We start from the raw sequence: 23,095 nt of genomic DNA, 5'->3' as shown, positions 1-23,095 counted from the left end.
CTCCCCCACCGACAGCCCCGTGTTACAGTGACAGTCCGTCCCGCCGACAGTCCCGTGTTACAGTGAGCTCCCTCCCCCGCCGACAGCCCCCTGTTACAGTGAGCTCCCTCCTCCACCGACAGCCCCGTGTTACAGTGAGCCCCCTCCCCCGCCGACAGTCCGTGCCGCCGGCCGTCGCGGCTCCCTCGGTCGCCATGTCTCGCGGCCTGCTCCCGCTGTCGCTGCTGCTGATGGTGGCCCTCCTCGGACTGGCCGCCGTCGCCAGAGGCTGTAAGGGCGGCGGCGGCGGCAACAAGGGGCGGGCAGCCATGGACGCGGCGTCGGGCTCGCTCAACAACAAGTACGGCGTCGGTGGCGGCCTGAATCCGCCGGCGATCGGCCGCAGGGTGTGGACCTCCCGCGACGGCTCGGCCAGCGTCGGCGTGGGAGCCAGCTCGGACTTCAGAAAAGATCACGGCGTCGGAATCAGCTTCAAAAAAACATTCGGGCGCTAAAAAAAAAAAAACGCCCGATGGACTTGAGTGCATGTTAACATACATTGAATGGCTGTGTATGGACCTACCTACTTTCCCAGTATCGTTCACAGTTTAACGAATAGGTCTTTGCGAATAACAATGAGAAAACAACTATAGGTAGGTATACGACGGTCGATAACAGCTGGCTGCTTTTACTTGTAACGCGATCATCAGTCTTTGAAATAAATATACTTTTGAAAGGTAACTTTTGTTTACTCGTGCTTGTGCCCTACATGCAAAATTTGAAGAAGTTACCAGCAGGGGAAGGAATTAAAAATTTCAGGAATCACGGGCAGGAATGATTTGACGCAACCTGGGCCTCGTTTCATAAAGCGAGTCCGTAACTGACGCCGGTTTTTGGTCTTGTATTGCAAGTGCATGTGAAGCGATGACGATAGTTTGAATCGTTGAATTTATTTATCTTGCAAGCAAGAACAGAAGGGAGAAGGGGAAATAAATTTGTCCCTTCACATGCGCTTGCAATACATGCCCAAAAACCGGCGTACGTTACTGACTCGCTTTAAGTGAAACGAGGCCCTGGTGACCCAGCCTCTGACCTAACCAAGCTGCAAAAATGTGACGCAAGAGATGCACTTTTATTGGAAGCCACATATGACATGATGTACGAGCAATTGATAAAACAATCAATAAAATGGCACAATATATAAAACATTTTCAATCGCTAATCAATAAATACTCACTGGTCGGCGATGATACAATGCATCTACATAATACGCTGACACTGGTCATTGTGGAATGTGGAAATAAAATCATCAAGTGTTTACAAAGCAATAAATATTTGATGCAAATCTCATATTTGCAATGTGTTTTATCATGCACATCGAATAAATCATGCTGTCCTCACGGAAACTTGTTGAACTACCTATGTAGTTGAACAATGCTGGTGACACTGCCGACCCCATCCACTGGTGACTCTGAGAGACGCTGTGAGAGACACTTCTCGAGGCGCTCCGTCCCGCGGGCTCCGCTCCGTCCCAGTCCCGCCGGCTCCGCTCCGCCCCGCCGGCTCCGCTCCCGTCGCGTGAGACGCTCCGTCGTTCGGCGGATCCGTTCCGCGCAGCGCGAGGCGCTATGAGAGAGACACCCCTTGAGACGCTCTGTCTAGCGAGCTCCGTTCCACGGAGCGGGGGAGCTGCATCATCTAGTATCTCAACGAGTGACGGACACGCCAAATCGAACATTGACAACAACAACGTTCCCAATCTCCATAGAACGTGAATGATCACATGTCGTACACAGTAATTTGCGGCGTGTTCCTCAAAGCTAGCTTCAGACGCCGGAATTACATACCTACAATTAAAAAATATGCAACACGAAATACAGAAACAATATGACATACCTACAGAACAAAATAACGCAAAAAGGCACATGGATAGGCACATTGTAGCATGGAAAACTCATACGCAAATACCTGCAAGCGCACACATACACGCGGAGAAGCGCTGATCATTTAACACTTTCCACATCATCCAAGTATTGTCTTTATCCGAGTGATATCACCCAAAACCGTGGCGCCTGGCAGTGGACACTGTCCACCGGCAATCACAATTCACAGCAGTCGCCAGTTGCCGAGATCTCGACTGGAATGTTTGACTTCACCACCGCTCACTGCCGCGTCTGCCACCTCACACGGGACTGCCGCCCTCGTCAAAGTTCTTCGGCACCAGGTAGTGGTCCTGGTCCTCGGGCAGCCGCGGGCTGAGGTAGTGGTCCTCGTCCTCCGGTAGCCGCGGGCTGAGGTAGTGGTCCTCGTCCTCCCTAGGCGGCGCCGCCGTGGCAGAGGTCGGCCGCGAGCCCGCCTTGGCCGGCTTGTCGTAGGACGGGTTGTAGAAGTGGTTGGCGCCGCCGCTGTGCGGAAAGTCGAACGGCTTGACGACGGCCGTGGGCCGGGGGGAGAAGATGCGGCCGCCCTCGGGGCCGCCCTCCACGGTCGGCGTCATCATGAGGTAGCCGTCCGGGCCGGCCTGGGCGCCGCCGGCCGGCTCCTCTGCGCGCGCACAACAGCGCAGTGAACGTCAGACACTTCAGACTTACAGGCTCACAAGATCGCAGCGGCGTCAGCCTCACATGCTGATACCGCTATCTCAGACCCACAGGATAGCAGCAACGTCAGACTCACAGACTCACAGGATAGCAGCAGCGTCAGACTCACAGACTCACAGTATCGCAGCGGCGTCAGACTCACAGAGACAGACTCAGGGTTGCAGCAAAGTCTCACAGATAACCAGGACCACACTCACAGTACGTCAGGCTCACAGACAACCAGGACAGCACACCAGACACGCATATACACAGACATGCCTGGCGCGGGAGTCCGGGAGCCTGAGCGTTTCTGATTCAATCATCGCTGAAAGAGATAGGGTAGTGTGGGGTAATTTGAACATATTTTTACGTCTTCTCCGTTGTACCAAATTCCAGTTCAACCCTGGATGAAGAAAAAATGCTTCAGTAGCGCAAGTGTCACTTGCTTTCACCATGCAAGCCTCATTTTTGGACGAGCCGAGCATACCTTGAATAGCATAGCCTCACTTCTCCACCAAGTCACGGTGTGTTCAAATTGCCCCACCGTGGGGTAATTTGAACATGCTGCCTTTACCTGTCATAAAAACGATAGTCTTGCCAGCACCGATGTTGTTTGACCCATAAACAAATAGGCAGAACAATTCTAAACATACCTTCACTTGAAAAATCAACACAACAGCAAAAATAACAGTTGCAGAGTATCAATATCTGCACGCTGCACACCGGTCAGTTGACAGAATTCGCCCCTCTTCAATTAACAGAACGTCTATCATTTTTGTTCGATAAAAACTCTCCCAACCGTACTACATCTGTTAAAGTGGTGCCAATCGAAACCTGGACATTTGGAGTTCTGATTTTGTCCAATGTCCAATTCGGAATTGGTTGGACAAAGGTAGCAGACTGGACAACATTGGACGATGGCTTGCTACACTTCAGCGCTTTTTATAAAGTAATCGTGCATAGCATTGATTGGCGAATGGAAAGCTTGTTAAGCTCTCAATATAATGAACACTTTTCGGCTGGTAAAATTACATGATAAGCGATATAAATGACGGTTTTGAGTGTTGATAGCTGCATAATTTTTGGATATATTTGGACAAATAGTTGACTTAAACATTTTTGGACGGAAAATCAACAAAAATGCCGGACATTAGACGGATATTAGACGTAAATTTTCTAAAACTGGCATCACTTATCTGCTACTGCCTTGGGTCGAAAATATTGGCAAAAAAAAAACTGGGAGCGTTGTTGTTTCGGAGCTATCCCTGTTTTCATTCAAATTCTCACACTATGTTCAAATTACCCCACGCTAAAAGTTATTTTGCCATTTTAAAAAACAGGGTTCAAAAGCAAATTTCTTGGATTTACGGCACTGATTAGGTCATTATACAACAAAAGCCGTTGCGTATTAGGCGCTAGCAAAGCAAGATTTTGCGCTGCAATGAAGTTGCAATGACGTGTTGTTAGGCGTTTTTCCTTGCGAAATGGATTTTTTACACTGTACGTCAACATCTTCATTCCCTGAAACTTTAAACCCCGTTCATATGATAGCCCTTTTAGTTACGATAATTTCTCTCATTGGTCTTATTGTCATGGCACTTATGGATTTTCCGCAATTTTCTGTTATTCACACTATGTTCAAATTGCCCCACATGTTCAAATTACCCCACCCTACCCTACATCGGGTGTACAATCTAACATCTTTTAACAATACGTCTTTTTAGGGTAGAGAAGGGACGTGTGACAGAGTTCCTAAGCAAGCACATGCGAGAGAGAGAGAGAGAGAGAGAGAGAGAGAGAGAGAGAGAGAGAGAGAGGGGACGGAAAGAGAGAGGGAGGGAGAAATAGGAGGGACGGAGATAGACGAGCAGACACCCAGGTACCTTTGGTGGCAGTCTACCTTTAAAGGTAGACTGCCACCATTTTTTCACAAAACGGTTTTCACTAGAGCTGAGCCACCTATGTCCCAGACTGAAGTCGGTTTTCCGAAATTCGAACCCGTTTGCGAGAAATCGGAGACCAAAGTTCAGTTTGATGCCATTTTTTTAGTCCAAGAAAACTGACATCTCTACTGTTTATCGATAACTTTGTAACATGAATTTTCTAATCTTTTGGCAAATATATGTCAAAACTTTGATTGTTTCGAGATCAGAGAAGAATTTTGGAGTGTCAAAATAAAAGTTAAACTTATATATTCAGTAGTTCATTTTTTTCCAAAAAAAGTGTGGGAAATGGGGTTTAACATGGGCCAGACCCATTCCAAATGAGCCATGATTTTTAAATGTTTTACGAAGTTAAATGCAAAATAAATTAAACATGGCCAATTTCTTATGAAATCATATATTAGTAAATCATAAAATACCTTACTTTTTCAAATAAAATGTAATAATCTTATGACCTTGAAGTCTAGTGATGTGTAAACATTGTCGCTAGACATTAACCGATTGATAATTGTATGATAATCGATAATTTTTTCGCGATTCACGTGATGATACTTTGTCAGGTGAATTCTAAAATTTTGTTTTGTCCAGGGAATAAATCATAGGCCGATCTGAGAAAACTTTTTGAAGGTGGCAGTCTTCCTTTAATTCTGACTCCCCACTGCGTACCAACCTGCCCGATACCACTGTACCCGTGACCTAGCGCGGTACCACTGACACCCAGCTACCCTGACCCTGACGGAACAGCTGACCTGCCCGGCTGGCCCCCAAGTGGCTGACCCGGCTCACTGACCTCCCGGTACCCTGACTCCCAGCCAGCCCAGACTCCCCACTGAGTACTGACCCGCCCGGCTGGCCCGGTAGGCGGCTGTCTGCCGCTGCGGGTCCATGTTGACGTAGGCCGGCTTCCTCTCATCGCCTGGCGGCGCCTCCTGCTCCCTCGTCACGTTCACATAGTCGGGGCTGGCCAGTGTGTTCACGTAGTCGGTCCGCCGCGCAAAGTAGTCGCTGTTCAGGTCCCTGAACGGCTCGTTGAGCAGCATGTACTCCTGTCGAGGAAGGCAGTGTCAGCTGTGTGGAGTGGCAGTGGCCTGCGAGGTGGGTTTGAAGAAAGCCATTCGATTGGATTTTGTCTTAATTCGTCATTCATCCCGGGTGGTGGACCCATGGGTCGCTGACCCCCACCCTTCCGTCACCGGCGGGTCACTGACCTCTCGCCGCCGGGTCACTGACCTCCTTGATGCGCTCCTCCAGTGAGTGTCCGATCTTCTCTGCCAGCTCTGTGAAGCTGGGCCGGTCGCCCGGAGACTCCTTCCACGTCTCGAGCATCAGCTTGTAGGCGGCCTGGGGCGCGAACTTGGGCCGCTCCATGCGGTACCCGTCCCGCAGCCTCCTAAACAGCCGGGCGGTGGGGGGGGGGGGGGGCGTCAGTGGGCCGCGAGGGGTGGCGGGGGGGGGGGAGGGAAGCACGCTCACCGGGCACCACAGAAAGGCGCGGACGGTAAGCGGGCTGGCGTATCGCGATATTGGTATATCACTTAGTTTATGCACATTATTATTATTATGCAGGGGCTGTGATAAGACTGAAACCCGCAGGCAAAGAGTGTTTGTTTCCCTGTCACTCAGGGAGCGCCGCCTACCGGACGAAGTTGACGTCGTACTCCATGCCGGGGTAGGGCGAGGCGCCGAGCGAGAAGAACTCCCACATGACGACGCCGAACGCCCAGACGTCAGACTGGGTGGAGAAGATGGACTCCTGGATCGACTCGATCGCCATCCATTTGACGGGCAGCAGGCCCTGTGACACAGCGGGCAGGGGGCAGAGGTCAGGTGGCGGCGGTGACTCGGTTAGAGGTCACAGGTCACAGGGCAGCAGGTCCTGTGACGCAGGGGGCAGCGGGCAGAGGTCAGGTGGCGGCGCTGACCCGGTCAGAGGTCACAGGTCACAGCGTTCACCGCCGGGCCGCCCGCCGCGCCAACACTAGAGTCAGGAGTGGCCGACTGTGCCAGGCAGCGTCCGCTATTCCAGACGGTGTGCAGAAAACGTACTCTAATACAAATATCAAAATTCTGAGTCATACTCGAGTTAAACCGATAATCACGTGCAAGGCTCAGTACACACGCTAAAAGAATGATAAAACGGCATCAGCTCTTTTCGGTCCCAAACCACCACTGCACTGTGCCGACAGCCGGCCGCGCCGCCAGCGGACCCACCTTGCCTTTCTTCCGGTAGTCCCTGGTCTTGTAGATGTCCCGCGACAGTCCGAAGTCGGATATTTTGACGATGTTGTTCTCTGCGAGCAGGATGTTCCGGGCGGCCAGGTCTCCGTGCAGCAGTTTGCGCGAGGCCAGGTACTCCATGCCGCGTGCCACCTGGTAGCTCCAGCGCAGCAGGTCGCGCGTGGTGAGGGGCACACGACGGGGCCGCACACTGGCGCCCGTGTTCAGCCGAGGCACGCCCAGGCTGTCCTCACCACCTGCCGGCCGGCGCGCAGGTCAGAGGTCAGAGAGGTCACACAGGGGTGCCAGGGCTGGGTCAGACAGGTCACCACAACACAACGCGCAAAATAGTCTATCGAGCATCGCACAAAATGAACATCCCAATAAGGAGCCTCCTGCCATACTATGGATAGCACAGTGGCACCAAGTTCAGGTCGATGCTACGATGAAATGAGAAGTGAAATCTGACCATCTGTGAGCCTGTCTCGTGACGGGACGGGACAGTGGAAGGACGCCGGGACTGTGAAACCGACACCGACATTACAGGAAAGATCCGTTCTGTGGAACTACCAGGATTTCTATTGGAATCCGGGAAGGTAGAACCGACAGAGTCAGAACGACTCAGTTGTGAAACCGACACTGATACTGCCGGGGAGTTGGCACTGGCGATCTGTGACACAAGGACTGGTACTACTACAGTGTCACAGGACAGACCGGGCTTCAACTGTGACACTATGCTGTCAGTCAGGGCTGCGGTGAAGCGCTGACTCACATTTAGCGCTGGGTGAACTGACCTGTGGCGCCGGGGACACTGTGGCTGACCTGTGGCGCCGGGGACACTGTGAACTGACCTGTGGCGCCGGGCGACACTGTGAACTGACCTGTTGCGCCGGGGGACCAGCCTGTGACACTGTGACTGACCTGTGGCTCCGGGGGATACTGTGACACTGTGAACTGACCTGTGGCGCCGGGGGACCGACCTGTGACACTGTGAACTGACCTATGGCGTCGGGGACACTGTGACTGACCTGTGGCGCCGGGGGACACTGTGAACTGACCTGTGGCGCCGGGGGACACTGTGACACAGTGCTGACCTGTGGCGACGGGCGACACTGTGAACTGACCTGTGGCGCCGGGGACACTGTGACTGACCTGTGGCGCCGGGGACACTGTGACTGACCTGTGACACTGTGAACTGACCTGTGGTGCCGGGGGACACTGTGAACTGACCTGTGGCGCCGGGCGATCCACTGAGGGAACTGACCTGTGGCGCCGGGGCTGAGGCAGACCGAGTCCACGGCCGTCATGTCCGTGTTGTAGCCGGCGCTGTGGATGCTGGAGGCGGTGCTGTTGCAGCGCGGCGTCTTGTAGAGGCTGTCGCAGGACGCCAGGGTGAGCCGGTTGCCGGCCCGGCGCAGGTCGCCGCCGCCGCCGCCCGCCAGGTTAAGCGGCGTGCTGACAGATGGCGTTAGTGAGCCGACTACGCACCAAAGCTGGACACCGCACCGCGCCGGGCTCGGGTCGGGGGTCGGGGACGGGGCTTACACGGTCATGGACAGGGCATGCGGGCCGGGGACGCCACAGACCGATTGGCCGGTCGTCACAGGCGGTGCACTGACGAACTGGGACGTGAGGGGACCGCGCCGCGGCGGAGGCCGTCCTACCGCAGAACAGGGCCGGGTAACTCCTATACATTTACCACCTACTTCAGCAGGAGGTCAACGGTCTTACATTTACTTTCGGCTCTGGACCTCTGCTTATGTTAAAGACGGTGTAGGTATGTACCCAACACACTATGAAGATTTAGGGCTTGGCCTTGGGCATTACACTTAAGCTTGGAAAATGTGCGCGACGTAAAAGACAGTCTCATTTGGCATAAAACATTTAGCAATTGGCAAACGTGTTTCAGACTTCACCTCAATTTTAAGTACCTACTACGTGAAGCAGTTCTGGTGCACGGTGCATTCTCATAAAGAACGAGAAACCGGGGTTTTATTATACGAAATCCCGGAAACGTTCGCGAGGGTATGCATACCTACTTCAGAAATAATTTTTGTCAGAAATTCATCAAATATCGGCATGCAACTATCTTGCTACGAATAGCCGAATACGCCTTTTAGTTGACACTCCTTCATCTTTTTATTAGACATCGCATGGTGCATATCATGTGGATATCAAATTTGTATCTTCATTATGTAGGTAATTGATTTGTTGCACTGCTGGGTTTCCGGGTCGAACATTCAAATAAAAATGAGGAAAAGGAGCATGTGCCCCAGCAGCTAAACTGAACGGAACAAGAACCGCAAACTCATTCACATGACACAGTATAATAAGTAGGTACTTCACCCCCCCCCCCCCTTCCTCCCCCACCCCCTTGTCAGAACCGAAGCTGTCACACAAGGTAAAAATCCGTAATTCAATGAGGTACATTTCATTACATACAATTTAGTATACGGTTGTAGACATACAATTAGATACACACAAATTCAATTTAGTCGGTTAGAGACCTCTGTTTAATCAAAATGTGCAACAATATTTAGTTACCAATAAAGTAGCAACGAAGGATGAAGCATTAGAAGGTTGCGCGGAGAAAATGCTCAACATGTCTGACAACTTTTAATTTTTTCCAGCGCTGATAGGCTATCACAAGTACCTATACCTTTTGCCGCTTATTTATCATCATGGAGTAATAAATAATTCATTTTATGTTATAGCAACAAAGCCCACAGGACCTGTCGTTGACGTGCTCAGTTGCTCATGCCATGCGAAGCGTCTAAAAAGCGGCAATCTAAGTGAAGAGGTTACATGCAAAAGCTCAAATAAAAGCCAAGGCATCGCACAACATGCACAGTAGCTAATGAAGTGGTCTGACTGAGTGTTTTGATCCCAGGAAAAGTACTGAAATAATCGCTATCGAAATAAGAAGTGAATGTAAAATCCCAAACAAAAAAGTATAAAAAAAAACAAAAGAGGCCGCCAGGAAGTTTACGCACAACCGTTAACACACGAGATGCCTTCAGCCCGCGCTCGGTGACCCTTACGGCCCGGTATGGCGACTCACTTTTCACTGACGGCGCCGCCGGCCATGGCGGCCTCGTACTCCTCCTCTCCGAGACTGGCGTCGTACTCCCCTGGGGAGGTGTCAGAAGGAGCGCGTCAGTCGCGGCACCGCCTCCCACCGCAGACTGACCGTGGTGTGGTTGTATTCGGAGTGTTCGGCGTGTGCGTGTGCGATTTCTGACAGTACATTCTTTTTTATCCCCATTTAACCCTGACGGTAAGTTTTTACTCGCTATGACTTAAGAACACATAATAGCCACGGTGTATTGCTGAGTTGTCTGCTTCCGTCAATACAAATATGGGAACTGAGTCAGCCATAATACCGACCGCACACCAGTCACTGACTGGGGACTGCGTCATTGTCCCGCTACTATAATGCCCCCCTCCCCCCCCCCCCGCCACAGGACGGTTTCAGGACGGCGGCCGAGTTTCCGTTTCAGGACGGCTCACCGGTAATCGGGTCCACCTGGTCGATGAAGCAGGTCTTGTGCCGCTGCAGGTACTGGTGCAGGTTACCATGTCGGCAATACTCGACCATCACCATAAACTCGCCTGAAAATACACATATACCGTAAAGTGGGGCTATTTGAAACGGATTTTACAGTCTTTGGCCTCTCTCTTCAAAACGGTTCATATTTCTTATAGCATGTAAAGTGCAAAAATGTAGTTCTCTGTGAACTCTTTCATATAGGTGCATTTTGGTTCAGCTGGTGATAATGACTAAGGCTATTTGTTTAATTAAAGCCTGTCTCAAATAGCCCCATAGGGTGGGGCTATTTGAGACAGTTTTAGTTGGAAAGAAATTGAAGAAAATCGGTCACGCTAGAGATAATTTTTTAAACGCCATACAATTGGAAATTAAATTTTGATCATTTTGGCAAAAATTGTTTTTGCAAAGACTGTTACATGTCCTTTATATTCAATCTTTCCCTTTTTCGTAGAGCACTTCATTTCGATAGGGTATAAAATTGCATCACTTTATGCTAAGGTTATCATAATATGATGTGACCCTAAACTTTCAAAATGACAGGATCATCATCAAGGACTATTTTAAAGTCAACGACAGTAAAATTTTGAAAGTAAGTTTTTGTGTATAGCCCTGGTGACGTGAAAACAGTTATACCGAAAGCCGGTGGGGCTATTTGAGACAGGCTTGCTAGCTTATGAAGCACACCGTAATGAATGAAACAAGGCAAAGGGTTTCCCGGGTTTCCCAAAAACATTTAAGTGAATGGTCTGCATGATTGCTTGTTCCATTGTACATCTCCATGCGAAGAAACAACAAAAAAAAATGTTAAACGGTTTTGATTTTATGCCGATTTTCCTCGATCGCTGCGTGCTGCATCAATTGGCCGGTTACCCTACCACATCAAGTACTTGGATAGGCTCATCTAACAGTACGTTCATGTGTTAAGTAGCCTTCAATGGTGTTTTTTTGGTCAACCTATGTAGACATATGTTGATTGTCGACTGAGTCAGTGACTGATGAAACACATTTTAAGCACATATTCATCAGAATAACTAGTTTGGTCACCAGCTAAAGGGTCATTATGTTATAAAACGAACATGTAAATATTGCTTGCTGCTAAAAGTACCTACTATGAACCCACTGCACGTTTATGACCATGACCGATTCACCGGCGCTGCTTATGTCGAACGTTCGATGCACTCAGGTAGATGGCGGTAGGTCTTCTCGGGTGCATCGCATCACCATTATCATCAGCTATTTGGCATATCCGTTGAGGTTTGACCAGGTGGGCATCATCGGGATTCTGAGACAATGGGTTACGTAATCGGCAGTACCGCTAACAATATATAATATTTTCATGATAAATGTGGTTAGCCTATAAGTAAAACGGTAGTAACGATAGATCCAGTGGCAAAGCTATCAAAATTTCAACTCTGTTAAGCTGCAGGTAGGGGTCCTTTTCGAGCAACTTAAATTAAGTGTTTTTCTGTATTTCGTATTTTATGCCAAATTTCTTTCAGAACTTTTCGAAATTTTCAAAAAAAGTTATTCCGAGCATTCACTGTTCAATTCCACGTCAGCCTAAGCAAAAATGACGAAAAAACATCAAACGGTTTTCATTTTACAGCGATTTTACTAAACCACTACCTTACTGTCTCAAATAGCCCCACTGTCTCAAATAGCCCCACTTTACGGTACAAGGAAGGTATTGTAAATTTTACCACTTATTTTTTTCATTTAACCTGTTATACGGCGCCCATCAAGAAATGTCTGCTTAGTCCAGCGAGACTTGGCGCGAACCCACCACAAATCAGACCTTGTCATAACGCTGAACAATTGTACATACGGCAAACGACAATAACGAAGCATTAGCATCTCCCTGTTTCAAGTTGTTGGCAGTCTCTGAATGATTTCATATCTGTTGGACTGTCAAACCAGCCGTAATTATTTTATGACGGCGACAGGCCGCCCCGGACCCCGGAAAACGACCCTCTCTCGGCCCTACCGTCCACGGCGTGTTTGGTGACGGCTCCGAGCAGGTTCACCACGTTCAGGTGCTTCCCCAGCTGGATCATGATCTTCAGCTCGGCCATCATGGAGCGGATCTGGTTGGGGTCCGAGCCGGACTTTGGCATTTTGACGGCCACCGTGGTGCGCTCCTCGCCGGGCGTCAGGCCGATCGCCTCCGCCTTCACCACCCGGCCGAACGCGCCCGAGCCGATCTGGCGCCCTGCGGCGGGCCGCGGACGGGTGGGTCAGGTCGGGGAATCGTCAGAGGCCGGCCCGAGCCAATCTGACGACCTGTGCGCTGGTACTACCGGGTCAGGAGTCAGGACAGAAAACCGTCAAATGTCAAGACAGAAGACGGCAGGACATTATCAGGTAAACATAGATCAGTCCGACAGAACGGAACAAGGAACAGGACAAAACGAGAGAACAAGATCGCAAAAGATCGTACGATACGGCGCGTGTGTCGTTCTCAGAGGCAGACACTGGGCAGAGGAAGTTTCCTCAGATGAAAACACATACACCTCGACAGCATGCAGCTCATTCCAATGGGAGCAAAACGCACCTGGGAAGGAAAACAAGCCGGTAGGAAAGTTGGGCCGGTACACTCACACGGGGTGTGCCCTGATTGTGCAGCGTCCCGGGCCGAACTGCGCGGCGCTCGAACTCACCTAGGATGAGTTTCTCCTTGGGGAACTCCCACTCGGCGTCGTAGGGCAGCAGCTCGGCCTGCTCGTCGATCGGCATGTTCGGGTTGAACTGAGCCATCCGCCCGTTGGTGAAGGCCTCCAGCTCCGTCTTGGTCAGCCGCTGCTGCAGGTTCTGTCGCCCGCGGAAACACGGTCAGCCTCAGGGTCAGCGCACCGGTACCTATACAAGGTCAACGCTAGAGGTTTATACTAACTGCGGTTTATGATAACCTGTGTATATGATTAGTCTGTGTAACCGCCACGGAAGCTTCTGATAATACACATAGTCATACATACTCTGCACATAGCGAGCTCAGAAACCAGCCGTCCTTCACCCGAAACACACACACCAGCGATGCCCCGAGCAGAGATCGGCCGCTGACCTTCTGCTGTTTGGTCTTCCAGACGAGGCAGGCGGCCAGCGCGATGAGCAGCAGCAGCATGAAGCCGGTGATGCCGGCGATCAGTCCGACGTTGGCGCCGCCGCCGGGCACGTCGACGGTGGCTGACCCGGTCACGGCGCCCACCCGGTTCTGTGCCCGGCACTGGTAGGTGCCGGCGTCGTCCGAGATGGCGGCCGTGATCAGCAGCCGCTGGCCGTCCTCGCTGACGCGCACCCGGCCGGCCTCAGCCACCGGCAGACGCTCGCCGTCCTGCGGGGCGATCACGTCATGTAACAACATTCTGGGAGAGATTGACCGCTCAGCTGCTGCTTAGAAAGGATAGGCAGATCGCTCGGATATGAGGAGAGCGCGAAGAGACCCGGTCACGTTAACTCGGCTCAACAGTCCTCAGTTCTTATATCGTGTCTTCCCCTGATCCCACAACTCGCTGGTTCCGCTCTTTCTGGGGTTGCTGGTCCGCGGTATGTGGTCCCGCTGGTCCGCAGTCTGCGGTCCCGTTGGTCCCGCTGGTCCCGCGGTCTCACCTTGCTCCAGACGACTGTGGGCGGCGGCAGACCGGAGACGGTGCAGTTCAGCTCTCCCCGCGTCCCCTCCTCGAACGTCAGAGTCGCTGACTTGTCCATGTTCGAGTCGGACAGGAACCGCGGACTGGCGCTCGCTGCAGAAGATAGTCCAAAGGACAGGTCAGTAGACGACAGCAGCGGGACCACATCAGGGACAGAAATGCTTCACATGACAATATGACGGTCGGTAAGGCCGGACGGTGGAGCGTGGACTCGCCATTGACATAGAAAGACCACCTTTGACAGTCACCAACCGGTGGACCCACCTTTGACGGTCACCAGCCGATCAATACACCCACCTTTGACGGTCACCAGTCTGTCGGTGGTGTTCTTGCCGCCCGAGACGTTGGTGCCGGAGCAGACGTAGCGGCCCGACTTGTCTGCCTGGATGTCGGTGAGCACCAGGGTCTTCTGGTAGGAATACATCGTCTGGTCGACCGCTACACGGATACCTACTCACAAGAACAGAAACGGGCGCAGCGCACCAGTTACACAGCTGATAGCGGTTCATCAGCGGTTACACCAGGGTCGTGTGAAATAAGACGACTGTTGGTAAATGTCACCCCTGTCACTGCCCCAGCCCGTCCCTGTCGGTCCACTGACCATCGGTCTCTGTCCGTCCCAGTCCGCCTCCAGTCCGTTCTCTGTCCGTTCCCTGTCCACTGACCATCGGTCTCTGTCCGTCTACTGACCGTGGCTGTCACTCCACAGTCCGTCCCCTGTCTGTCTGTCCTTCCTACCGTCCACCGACCTTTTGCGTCTGTGACGGGCAGCAGCAGGCCGCCCTCCATCTCGCGCAGCCAGCTGATGGTCTCCAGGCCGTCGAAGGCGAACCGGCTGCCGGCGCAGGTGATGTTGACGTTGTCGCCGACCACCACCTGACGCTGAGAGGCGCTCGGCAGGACGCCGAACCCGCCCGCCACGTCTGCCGCACACAGCCGAGCGGGAGGTCAGGGTGCGGGCCGCGGGGGACAGCAGAGCGGTCAGGGTCGGACGGCCGCGACCGACCGTGCAGGGCCACCGGCACAGGGCGATGTGCAGCTGTGCTCAGGCGATCGGTTCTCTGGGTCCTTACTTTGATTCGAGTGGTCCTCACTCGGGTTCGGGCTGCCCTCGCTTTGGTCCGGTGGCTTACCTGAGACAAAGAATGGCGCGTCCGCATCAGCCGACGTGGGGAACTTGTTGGTGGCGTGGCACCGGTAGATGCCCGACTGTTTGGCTTTGAGTGAGAGCGTGCTCTTGATGCGCCACTTGTGCTGCGGCGAGGTGCTGTGGTTCTCCCGCTCCTCGTTGGTCTGGATGTACTGTAGGAGCACAGCGGGACGTGGTCACAACGACACAGCAGTTACAGTGACACAACAGTCGGCAACACTAGTCGTCAGCCCCGGACAGCGGCCAAAGCTATAGGGAGTCACCGAACAGCACCCCCCCCCCCCCACGGCAGCGCCCCTGTGTAGCGTCTTTGGCTCTCTCGCCACCACTCCTCATGTATGTTCACGGACGTACCCTGACGTCGTCAAAGTCCTGGACGACCTGGCACTGGTGCCGGGTGGCGCAGGCGGCAAATTCCCAGCCGACGACGGGCGCCGGCCAGCCGGTGGCCGAGCACAGTAACGACACCTCCTCGCCGACCGGGAAGAACAGCTGGTTCGAGCCGACACTGACCGACGGCGCCGCTGGGGGCAGAGAACAACAGGTTAGTGTGCGTCAGGGCAGGGCAGGATAAGGCCGACAGTGACAGCGGCAGCGCCACTTGGGACAGGGCACAGCAAGGTCAGGGTGGGAGCACGGCAGGCCAGTCAGTTGAGGGTAGTGGCAGGGCGCGTCGCAGTGGGCCAACGCAGATCAGAGTAAGGTCAGGGCCACGTGGAAGCAGGTCAGGATAGGATATGAGGACCCGCACGTCAGAGCAAGAGATGGGGACTTCATGACCTCTGTCACAAATAACACGATTGATGCTTATACACCACAATGAACTCAATAAGTCACACAACAAACATCTCAGAGACCGGAGGGATTCCTTGAGCCCGCTGCTAGTCGACCTCCAGCGCCGCCCGGCCGGTGACCGGTCACTGACCTTGCACGGTGACGTCGAACACCAGCGAGTCGGTGGCGTTTCCGTCGGGACTGGTGGCCACCACTCGGTACTCTCCCATGTCCTCCAGGGAGAGGTCGAAGATCTGCAGGATCGTGTCATCGGGCCGCACCACCACAGAGTACTTCAGAGCTGCCACAGAGCGACAGACAGACGGTCAGGCCACTGACCAACAGACACACTGACACACTGACAGACAGAGGGTCAGACCACTGACAAACAGACACACTGACAGACAGAGGGTCATCGGGCCGCACCACAACAGAGACTTCAGAGCTGCCACAGAGAGACGGTCAGACGGTCAGACCACTGACAAACAGACACACTGACACAATGACAGACAGAGGGTCAGACCACTGACAAACAGACACACTGACAGACAGAGGGTCATCGGGCCGCACCACAACAGAGACTTCAGAGCTGCCACAGAGAGACGGTCAGACGGTCAGACCACTGACAAACAGACACACTGACACAATGACAGACAGAGGGTCAGACCACTGACCAACAGACACACTGACAGACAGAGGGTCATCGGTCCGCACCAACACAGAGTACTTCAGAGCTGCCACAGAGCGACAGACAGACGGTCAGACCACTGACAAACAGACACACTGACACACTGACAGACAGAGGGTCAGACCACTGACAAACAAACACACTGACACACTGACAGACAGAGGGTCAGACACATACAGCAATGCTGCCACATAAAAGGCTGAAACGATCCAACATGTATCGTCCATATTGACGAGTATGCACCGTGCACGAGATCTAACATTCGCAGCTCAGTTGCCTTTCCCGTTCATAATCGTATTAACCCATCACCTAACTGATAACTTACTTCGTTACAGTTTACTTACAGCTACTGCGACTACCTCGTCAAAAGTTACTGCTTTCCAACGAAAATCTACCTGGGGCTCTTTTCAAGTCACGTTTTCCTCCACAGGGATTTGCAAATTGACGAGCCTTACCCTGGTTGACGATCTCCTCTCCCTCGGGGTCGTACCAGATGACCTCTGGCAGTGGGCTAGCGCTGATCGACACCACGATCTTCAACAGCTCGCCGGTCCTGGTGACGAACTTGGTGGTGTCCGTCTGCAGCTGCACGCTGGCGCCGGTCCGATCTGAAAGGACCGGGGCACAACGCGTGAGCAGCGCAGGACGGCAGCGGAGGCACATGGGCACGCAGCGGCGAGGTACCAAGGCATGTCAACGCCGGGCGATATATTGGAAGCACGACTGCAGCCCCAGTCTATAGTTACACCGCTGTGGCTGCCCACACCCCGCTGCGCCCTCCCCGCGGCGGCGCGGCCGGGCGCTCAGTGCTCACCCTGGATGGGCACGAACTCCTGGCGCGAGTTCTCGTGTCCGTTCTGGTCGCGCACGTGGCACGTGTAGTAGCCCTCGTCCTCGACCCGTGTGTCGGTGACCAGCAGGCGGCGCAGGTCGTGCGAGGCCGCGGTCGGGTCCTGGCCGCCCGGCACCACAGAGTTCTGCTCCACCTGCTGCTCCAGCTGGACGATACGGCCCGTCTGAGGGCAGGGAGGGTCACAGACGGGTCACAGGGGGTCACAGAGGGAGGGTCACAGACAGAGGGAGGGTCACAGACAGAGGGAGGGTCACAGACGGGTCACAGGCGGGTCACAGAGGGAGGGTCACAGACGGGTCACAGGGGGTCACAGACAGAGGGAGGGTCACAGACGGGTCACAGGGGGCCACAGACGGGTCACAGGGGGCCACAGACGGGTCACAGGGGTCACAGAGGGAGGGTCACAGACAGAGGGAGGGTCACAGACAGAGGGAGGGTCACAGACAGAGGGAGGGTCACAGACAGAGGAGGGTCACAGACGGGTCACAGGGGGTCACAGACACAGGGAGGGTCACAGACGGGTCACAGGCGGGGGTCATAGAGGGGAGGAGCGTGACAGGGCTCACAGATTCAGGCCGGCGCCAGGTAGATCACATAGGTGCGGTACACACACCGAGTGGTTGAAGTATCTGTCTATATGCACATACACTGTGAGTTGTTAATAGATAAGGGCAGGCTGTTATCTGTCAGCGCGCCAAGATTATCAGGTAACAATGAGTAGCAAGTTTGACAGAAGCTTTGGGTTGGATCAAGGCAAGCGCCTTGTATTGCTGGAGGACACGGCCCCACCCTTTGCTTGAGTCCAGTGCTGGGCACGGACTTCCACCAGCTTACCCTGAAACTGTCACAGTTCCATCTTAATTTCAGCTTTCAACCTTGAGTACTTTACCTCAACCTGGTACTTTCAACCTTGAGTACGGTGCCGTACTTACATGTCCCATATTACCTCGAGTCCGGTGCCGGAGTCCCGCCTCACCTTGTGTCCGGTGCCGGTGCCTGGCCCAGACTCCCGCCTCCCCTTGAGTCCGGTGCCGGAGTCCCGCCTCACCTTGTGTCCGGTGCTGGTGCCGGGTCCGGAGTCCCGCCTCACCCTGAGTCCGGTGCTGGTGCCGGGTCCGGCCGGACTCCCGCCTCACCTTAGTCCGGTGCTGGAGTCCCGCCTCACCTTGAGTCCGGTGCTGGAGTCCCGCCTCACCTTGAGCCCGGTGCTGGTGCCGGGCACGCTCCAGGTCAGCGTGTGGAAGATGCCGGCCATGTGGTGGACGCGACACTCGAGGGTGAAGTTGCCGCCCAGGTAGGCGTGCTGCGCGCCCTCAGCGTTTATCCACGGCTGCTGCACCGTGTCCGACGCGGCTGCGGCGCGCACATCGGGTTACTTATGTGCAAATACATACACACCGGGTCACACATTAGTACACACAGGGACATACTGGTCTGGTACAGCTCAAAATTATATGTCGGTAAAAAGGACTGTAGCCCACCCAGGGTGATAGCGTGTATAAGTAGGATACACGATCGCCTGAATCTACCCGAAATGGGAGGTTCAGGATAGCAGGCACCTGACACACGGCTCACAGCACATACGACCAGCCCACACAGTGGCGCCCGCCCCGCGCGTCTCTGTCGGGGCACTCACGGTTGAAGTGGACGAAGATCTGCATCTTGTCCCTGGCGCCGTCCCTGCTGGCGCGACACTCGAAGATGCCGTTATGGAACGTCAGCACGGGCGAGTAGATGACGAAGCCCTCGCGCTGCTTGTAGTTCATGTAGCGGGCCGCCAGGTCCGTGACCTGCCACCGGGTCATCGGGCCAACGGTCAGGTCATACGCATGAGGGTGTACTCATACAGGGACAACCCAAGGAATTCACAGGAAAGGTGCAGCAGTTTCCCGTTCTCTGACTTCATCAGTACGCGTTTCTACAGTAAATATTAAAGGTAGTGTGCCACCTTTGAAAGATTTCCCATTTTATTTTTCCTAGAATAAGAAGCTTCTGTTTTTACCTAATATCGCAAAGAAAATCAAAAATGGGCCTGGAATAGTGCCTTTTTCGCCTAAAAGTTTATCGGTTTTTCTATATGTATAACAACTGTAGTGGGCTGACCTGCAAACAGGCGTCGGCAACAATCGCGAATGCGGCGCACATGTGACAATAAGCAAAGGTCATTATAGAGTTACGACGTACGGGAATGAGTTATCAGCTGTCTAATCGTAGACAACACAATGTCGAGCCTTAAACTGTAAGCCTGTATTGGTATTGTTTCTTTTATTTGGCTGTCGAACATTATTTATGGTTTGAAATATGATTTTATGTAAAATAATTGATATGAAAAAGCCGTCTCTTAAGTTATGACCCCATTTCACCACACGCAAGTGGCAGAAATGACAATGATCAGCTGACGCATTTTTCTTGGCCGAAGTCAGAGCGCGCGGCCCGACGCACCACCACCGCACCACAAAGTATGAGCAGAAGCCACGCCCAGAGCCAGGGCCCCGGTAACGTGAGGTAGCCGAGTCGGGGCAGCGTGCGCTGACCCAAGCCGGGGCCGCAGCTTTGGGCGCGGTCTACCGCATCCCCGCGGGCAGCCCCGGGCTATCACATGACACCGGGAGGACGCGCGGCCCCGGCTTGGGTCAGCGCACGCTGCCCCGACTCGGCTACCTCACGTTACCGGGGCCCTGGCTTTGGGCGCGGTCTACCGCACCACCTAACAGGCGTGTTCGAAACCGCAGGAGATGATGATGAACGGGTTTATCGAAACTTGATTGGATGAGCATATCGGTAATAGCGATTTCAGTGTGTGCATTTATTGTTCATAGTGGTGTGAAATGTGGTTGGGGTACGACCGACAACCCGTCGGGGCGAATTTCGCACTGGGGTACTCAAAATTTGAAGAATTTAAGACGTTTCCATGAGTTTTGAAGGTATGGATAAGTTCTAAAAATCCGGTTCTCCTTATCTGGGCCATTAACTCCATACGGTCCAGGAAAGCTGGCACACTACCTTTAATTATTATTTGTACCCGGGCATAGACAAAGACCAAACTTTTACCGAATTTACCAAAAAAAAAAGCTCGGGATGAAGGTATTGCTTGGTCGTGCCGAACGATTTTATATGCCAGAAGGCCTGACTTCTCATAGTAACTCTAAACTTCTCAAAACTTTTTTTTTGCGCAGCCTGAATGTTCCATCCATCTCTGGGTCTCGTCGCTCTGTGACCGGACCCCGCCCTCTCTATCTCTCTCTCCCTCTCTCCCCTCTCTCTCTCTCTCCCTCCCTCTCTCTCTCTCCCTCCCTCTCTCTCTCTCCCTCCCTCTCTCTCTCTCTCTCTCTCTCTCTCTCTCTCTCTCTCTCTCTCTCTCTCTCTCTCTCTCTCTCTCTCTCTCTCTGACCTCTCTGCCGTCCTTGAAGAGGGTGACGGCCACGTCCGGGTGGGTGGGACGACACGCCAGCACGGCCTCCTGGTTCTGCGTCACCGTGATGAACTCCATGTCACTGGTCTTCACCAGCAGGTTGGCGGGGTCTGCGGACGCCCCGGTACCCCGGCGTCACACTTCACACCACCATATCATACAGCGGTAGCCAACGAATTACATTACGAGTATGTAGTGGCGTGACAACCGACTTAGTACATCCGCCGGGAATAAGAAAGCACAAAGTACAAATCCATCAATAGTAGTTACGATGATCCATAAATCCTCGAAATTATCACAATTCAGAGTGATGTTTTCCTTTAATATCATCACCTATCTCCATCAATGCGACGCAAACAGGCCCTTATAATTGTTTCCACTTTTGCATGAGACTATTCCACTTTATTCATCACATGATTGACGGCCGGCCGTCGCTCACCGTTGACGAAGAGGTACACCTGGGTGACGTTCTGACGCGCCTCCATGGACGTGGTGCCCACGAAGTGGCAGCTCTGGTAGCCCACGTCCAGAAACGTCACGTCTCGAATCTGCCGGCGCGACAGCAACCAACGTCAACGGTCGCCACAGCCAGTGTGGGGGCACTACACGGCAGCATCTATACAGCGAGGGATAGACGTCATCTTCCGATGTGACGACATTCGAAAACATTAGAAGCAGCGCATGAAGTATCTATAGAGTATAGACTTTTAAATAATATACTTTGCAACTTCATTCCAAAGTGGTTGTTAAAAGTATCTATAATTTTGACTTACCCTTAGAAAACGTAATTAAAACCGATCGTGTAATTAAAACTGATGAAGCGCTTTTGTCCACTTTCGACCGCATCCTAAAGCTGCGTGCAGGCTGGGCGGCACGCTCACCTCGATGTGGGAGACGTAGGGGAACTCGGGGTTGTCCTGCTTGGTGCCGTCCGTGATGGTTACTCGGTCAGCGATGTCCTGCAGAGAGCCCGGTGGGTGTCAGTCAGGTCACCAGAGGAGCGCCCGTCCCCGCCACCAGCCCGGAGCCGGGAGCCGGGAGCCGGGAGCCGGCGAGCCGGCGAGCGGCCGACTCACGGGGTCCATTGCGCCGCTGACTATACGAGGGTCACGCCCGGCGTACAGAGATGTTCAGAGGTTTTACCGCCCGGCAGTGGGGACGGGGAGGTGTCTGCCTGAGTATCCGGTTCGGGAATGGCCCCGGTCAGATCAGGGTTCCAGTTTTCCGAGCTCCACGGAGAGGCGGCGTGCAGAGTGATTCCAGATCGAGGGAAGGCGGCGTGGGAATAGCCGCCCTTCAACACAGCATGATTCAGGGATTTACTTATCTACCTAATTACTAGCTGTTAACCGTTATAGCTATAGGTATTTGTAAAACCGTGTAGGACGGACTGCTGACTACAGACTAAGATGAGCATTCCTAACTCCTATATCAGTTTTAGCACGCTAGGTAGGCATGTGAACCGTCGTTTTTCACATTGAAGGCTTCAGATATTGTAGTCATCTTGTATGTACAATGCTATAATACATTAGGTATACCTAACCCAGTGAAATTGTATAGGCCTATGTACTAGCTAACACATACGACTGATTCTGGAGATAAACTAAGCTGGCCGAATGCCTAATGTTTTGTTAGCTATATCATGCAGTAGGTACACGTATGTAGGTAGATCGGTAGGCATGTATACCTATTCTGTGTATCGTGATGTGGCGCTATTTAGACACACATTGCGCAACGCGCAATCAAAGGTAGGTAAACGTCGTAAAAAAAGCTGCGACACATGACAGGAAAGAGCGATAGCGATATGAATCAGAGCAGCGTTTTACGAAATGGAGTCAGATACTTCGGCGAGAATGGTAGTCATCTAATGCGTTGCAGTTCATAGCAGTAAACGCTCGCAGATTGCGGCTGTTTTCACATCTTGTGCACTGGCACGCCGGTTTCATGTCGGGGACCCACAGCCGTCTCCAGAGCGGGGGGGGGGGAGTGGGTGGCCGGGGGTGATGTCGCTCGGTTCACTGCGGGGGGGGGGGGGAGAGAGGAGCGGGTGGCCGGACGGCCGAGCGGGTGCAATAGTGATTCGGCTTGTCGCCAGACACACGGCCGGCCGCGGACATGTGGCTCCATAGGCGGCGGAACGGGGAGGGCACCGGGGCACCGTACCCCCCCTTTGATTTTGGCATTTTAACATTAGCCCTAAGCCCTATGGGCGTTGCATGGAAAGAATGGGACCAAAAGTCGGCAGTGCCCCCCCCCCCCCTGATTGAAGGTGTTCCGCCGCTACTGGTGGCTGCAACGCAAAAAAA

General features: G+C 53.2%; 1 protein-coding gene across 2 annotated transcripts in view; it reads right to left on the bottom strand.

The window, feature by feature from the left end:
- Positions 1–1,096: 1,096 nt before the first annotated feature.
- The window catches only part of LOC122387607 (vascular endothelial growth factor receptor 1-like), a 43,680-nt gene continuing 21,681 nt past the window's right edge, over positions 1,097–23,095 (bottom strand). For both annotated transcript variants that reach the window (XM_043377947.1, XM_043377948.1), the window contains exons 3-26: positions 21,671–21,748; positions 21,229–21,337; positions 20,769–20,899; positions 19,014–19,167; positions 18,573–18,730; positions 17,339–17,540; positions 16,980–17,132; positions 15,988–16,137; positions 15,417–15,586; positions 15,046–15,214; positions 14,662–14,835; positions 14,210–14,362; positions 13,872–14,005; positions 13,327–13,596; positions 12,926–13,076; positions 12,253–12,477; positions 10,229–10,330; positions 9,780–9,849; positions 7,983–8,173; positions 6,713–6,975; positions 6,139–6,296; positions 5,732–5,891; positions 5,343–5,547; positions 1,097–2,523 (exon numbers count right to left, since the gene is read on the bottom strand). In XM_043377947.1, the coding sequence (XP_043233882.1) occupies positions 2,162–2,523; positions 5,343–5,547; positions 5,732–5,891; positions 6,139–6,296; positions 6,713–6,975; positions 7,983–8,173; positions 9,780–9,849; positions 10,229–10,330; positions 12,253–12,477; positions 12,926–13,076; positions 13,327–13,596; positions 13,872–14,005; positions 14,210–14,362; positions 14,662–14,835; positions 15,046–15,214; positions 15,417–15,586; positions 15,988–16,137; positions 16,980–17,132; positions 17,339–17,540; positions 18,573–18,730; positions 19,014–19,167; positions 20,769–20,899; positions 21,229–21,337; positions 21,671–21,748 (4,092 nt within the window). In that variant the 3' untranslated portion in view covers positions 1,097–2,161. The remainder of the gene's footprint in view (positions 2,524–5,342; positions 5,548–5,731; positions 5,892–6,138; positions 6,297–6,712; positions 6,976–7,982; positions 8,174–9,779; positions 9,850–10,228; positions 10,331–12,252; positions 12,478–12,925; positions 13,077–13,326; positions 13,597–13,871; positions 14,006–14,209; positions 14,363–14,661; positions 14,836–15,045; positions 15,215–15,416; positions 15,587–15,987; positions 16,138–16,979; positions 17,133–17,338; positions 17,541–18,572; positions 18,731–19,013; positions 19,168–20,768; positions 20,900–21,228; positions 21,338–21,670; positions 21,749–23,095) is intronic.

The sequence above is a fragment of the Amphibalanus amphitrite genome, unplaced genomic scaffold (assembly GCF_019059575.1).
Source record: "Amphibalanus amphitrite isolate SeventyFive unplaced genomic scaffold, NRLGWU_Aamphi_draft 000291F_arrow, whole genome shotgun sequence".
NCBI lineage: Eukaryota > Metazoa > Arthropoda > Thecostraca > Balanomorpha > Balanidae > Amphibalanus > Amphibalanus amphitrite.
This window is presented reverse-complemented; position numbering and strand designations above follow the sequence as displayed.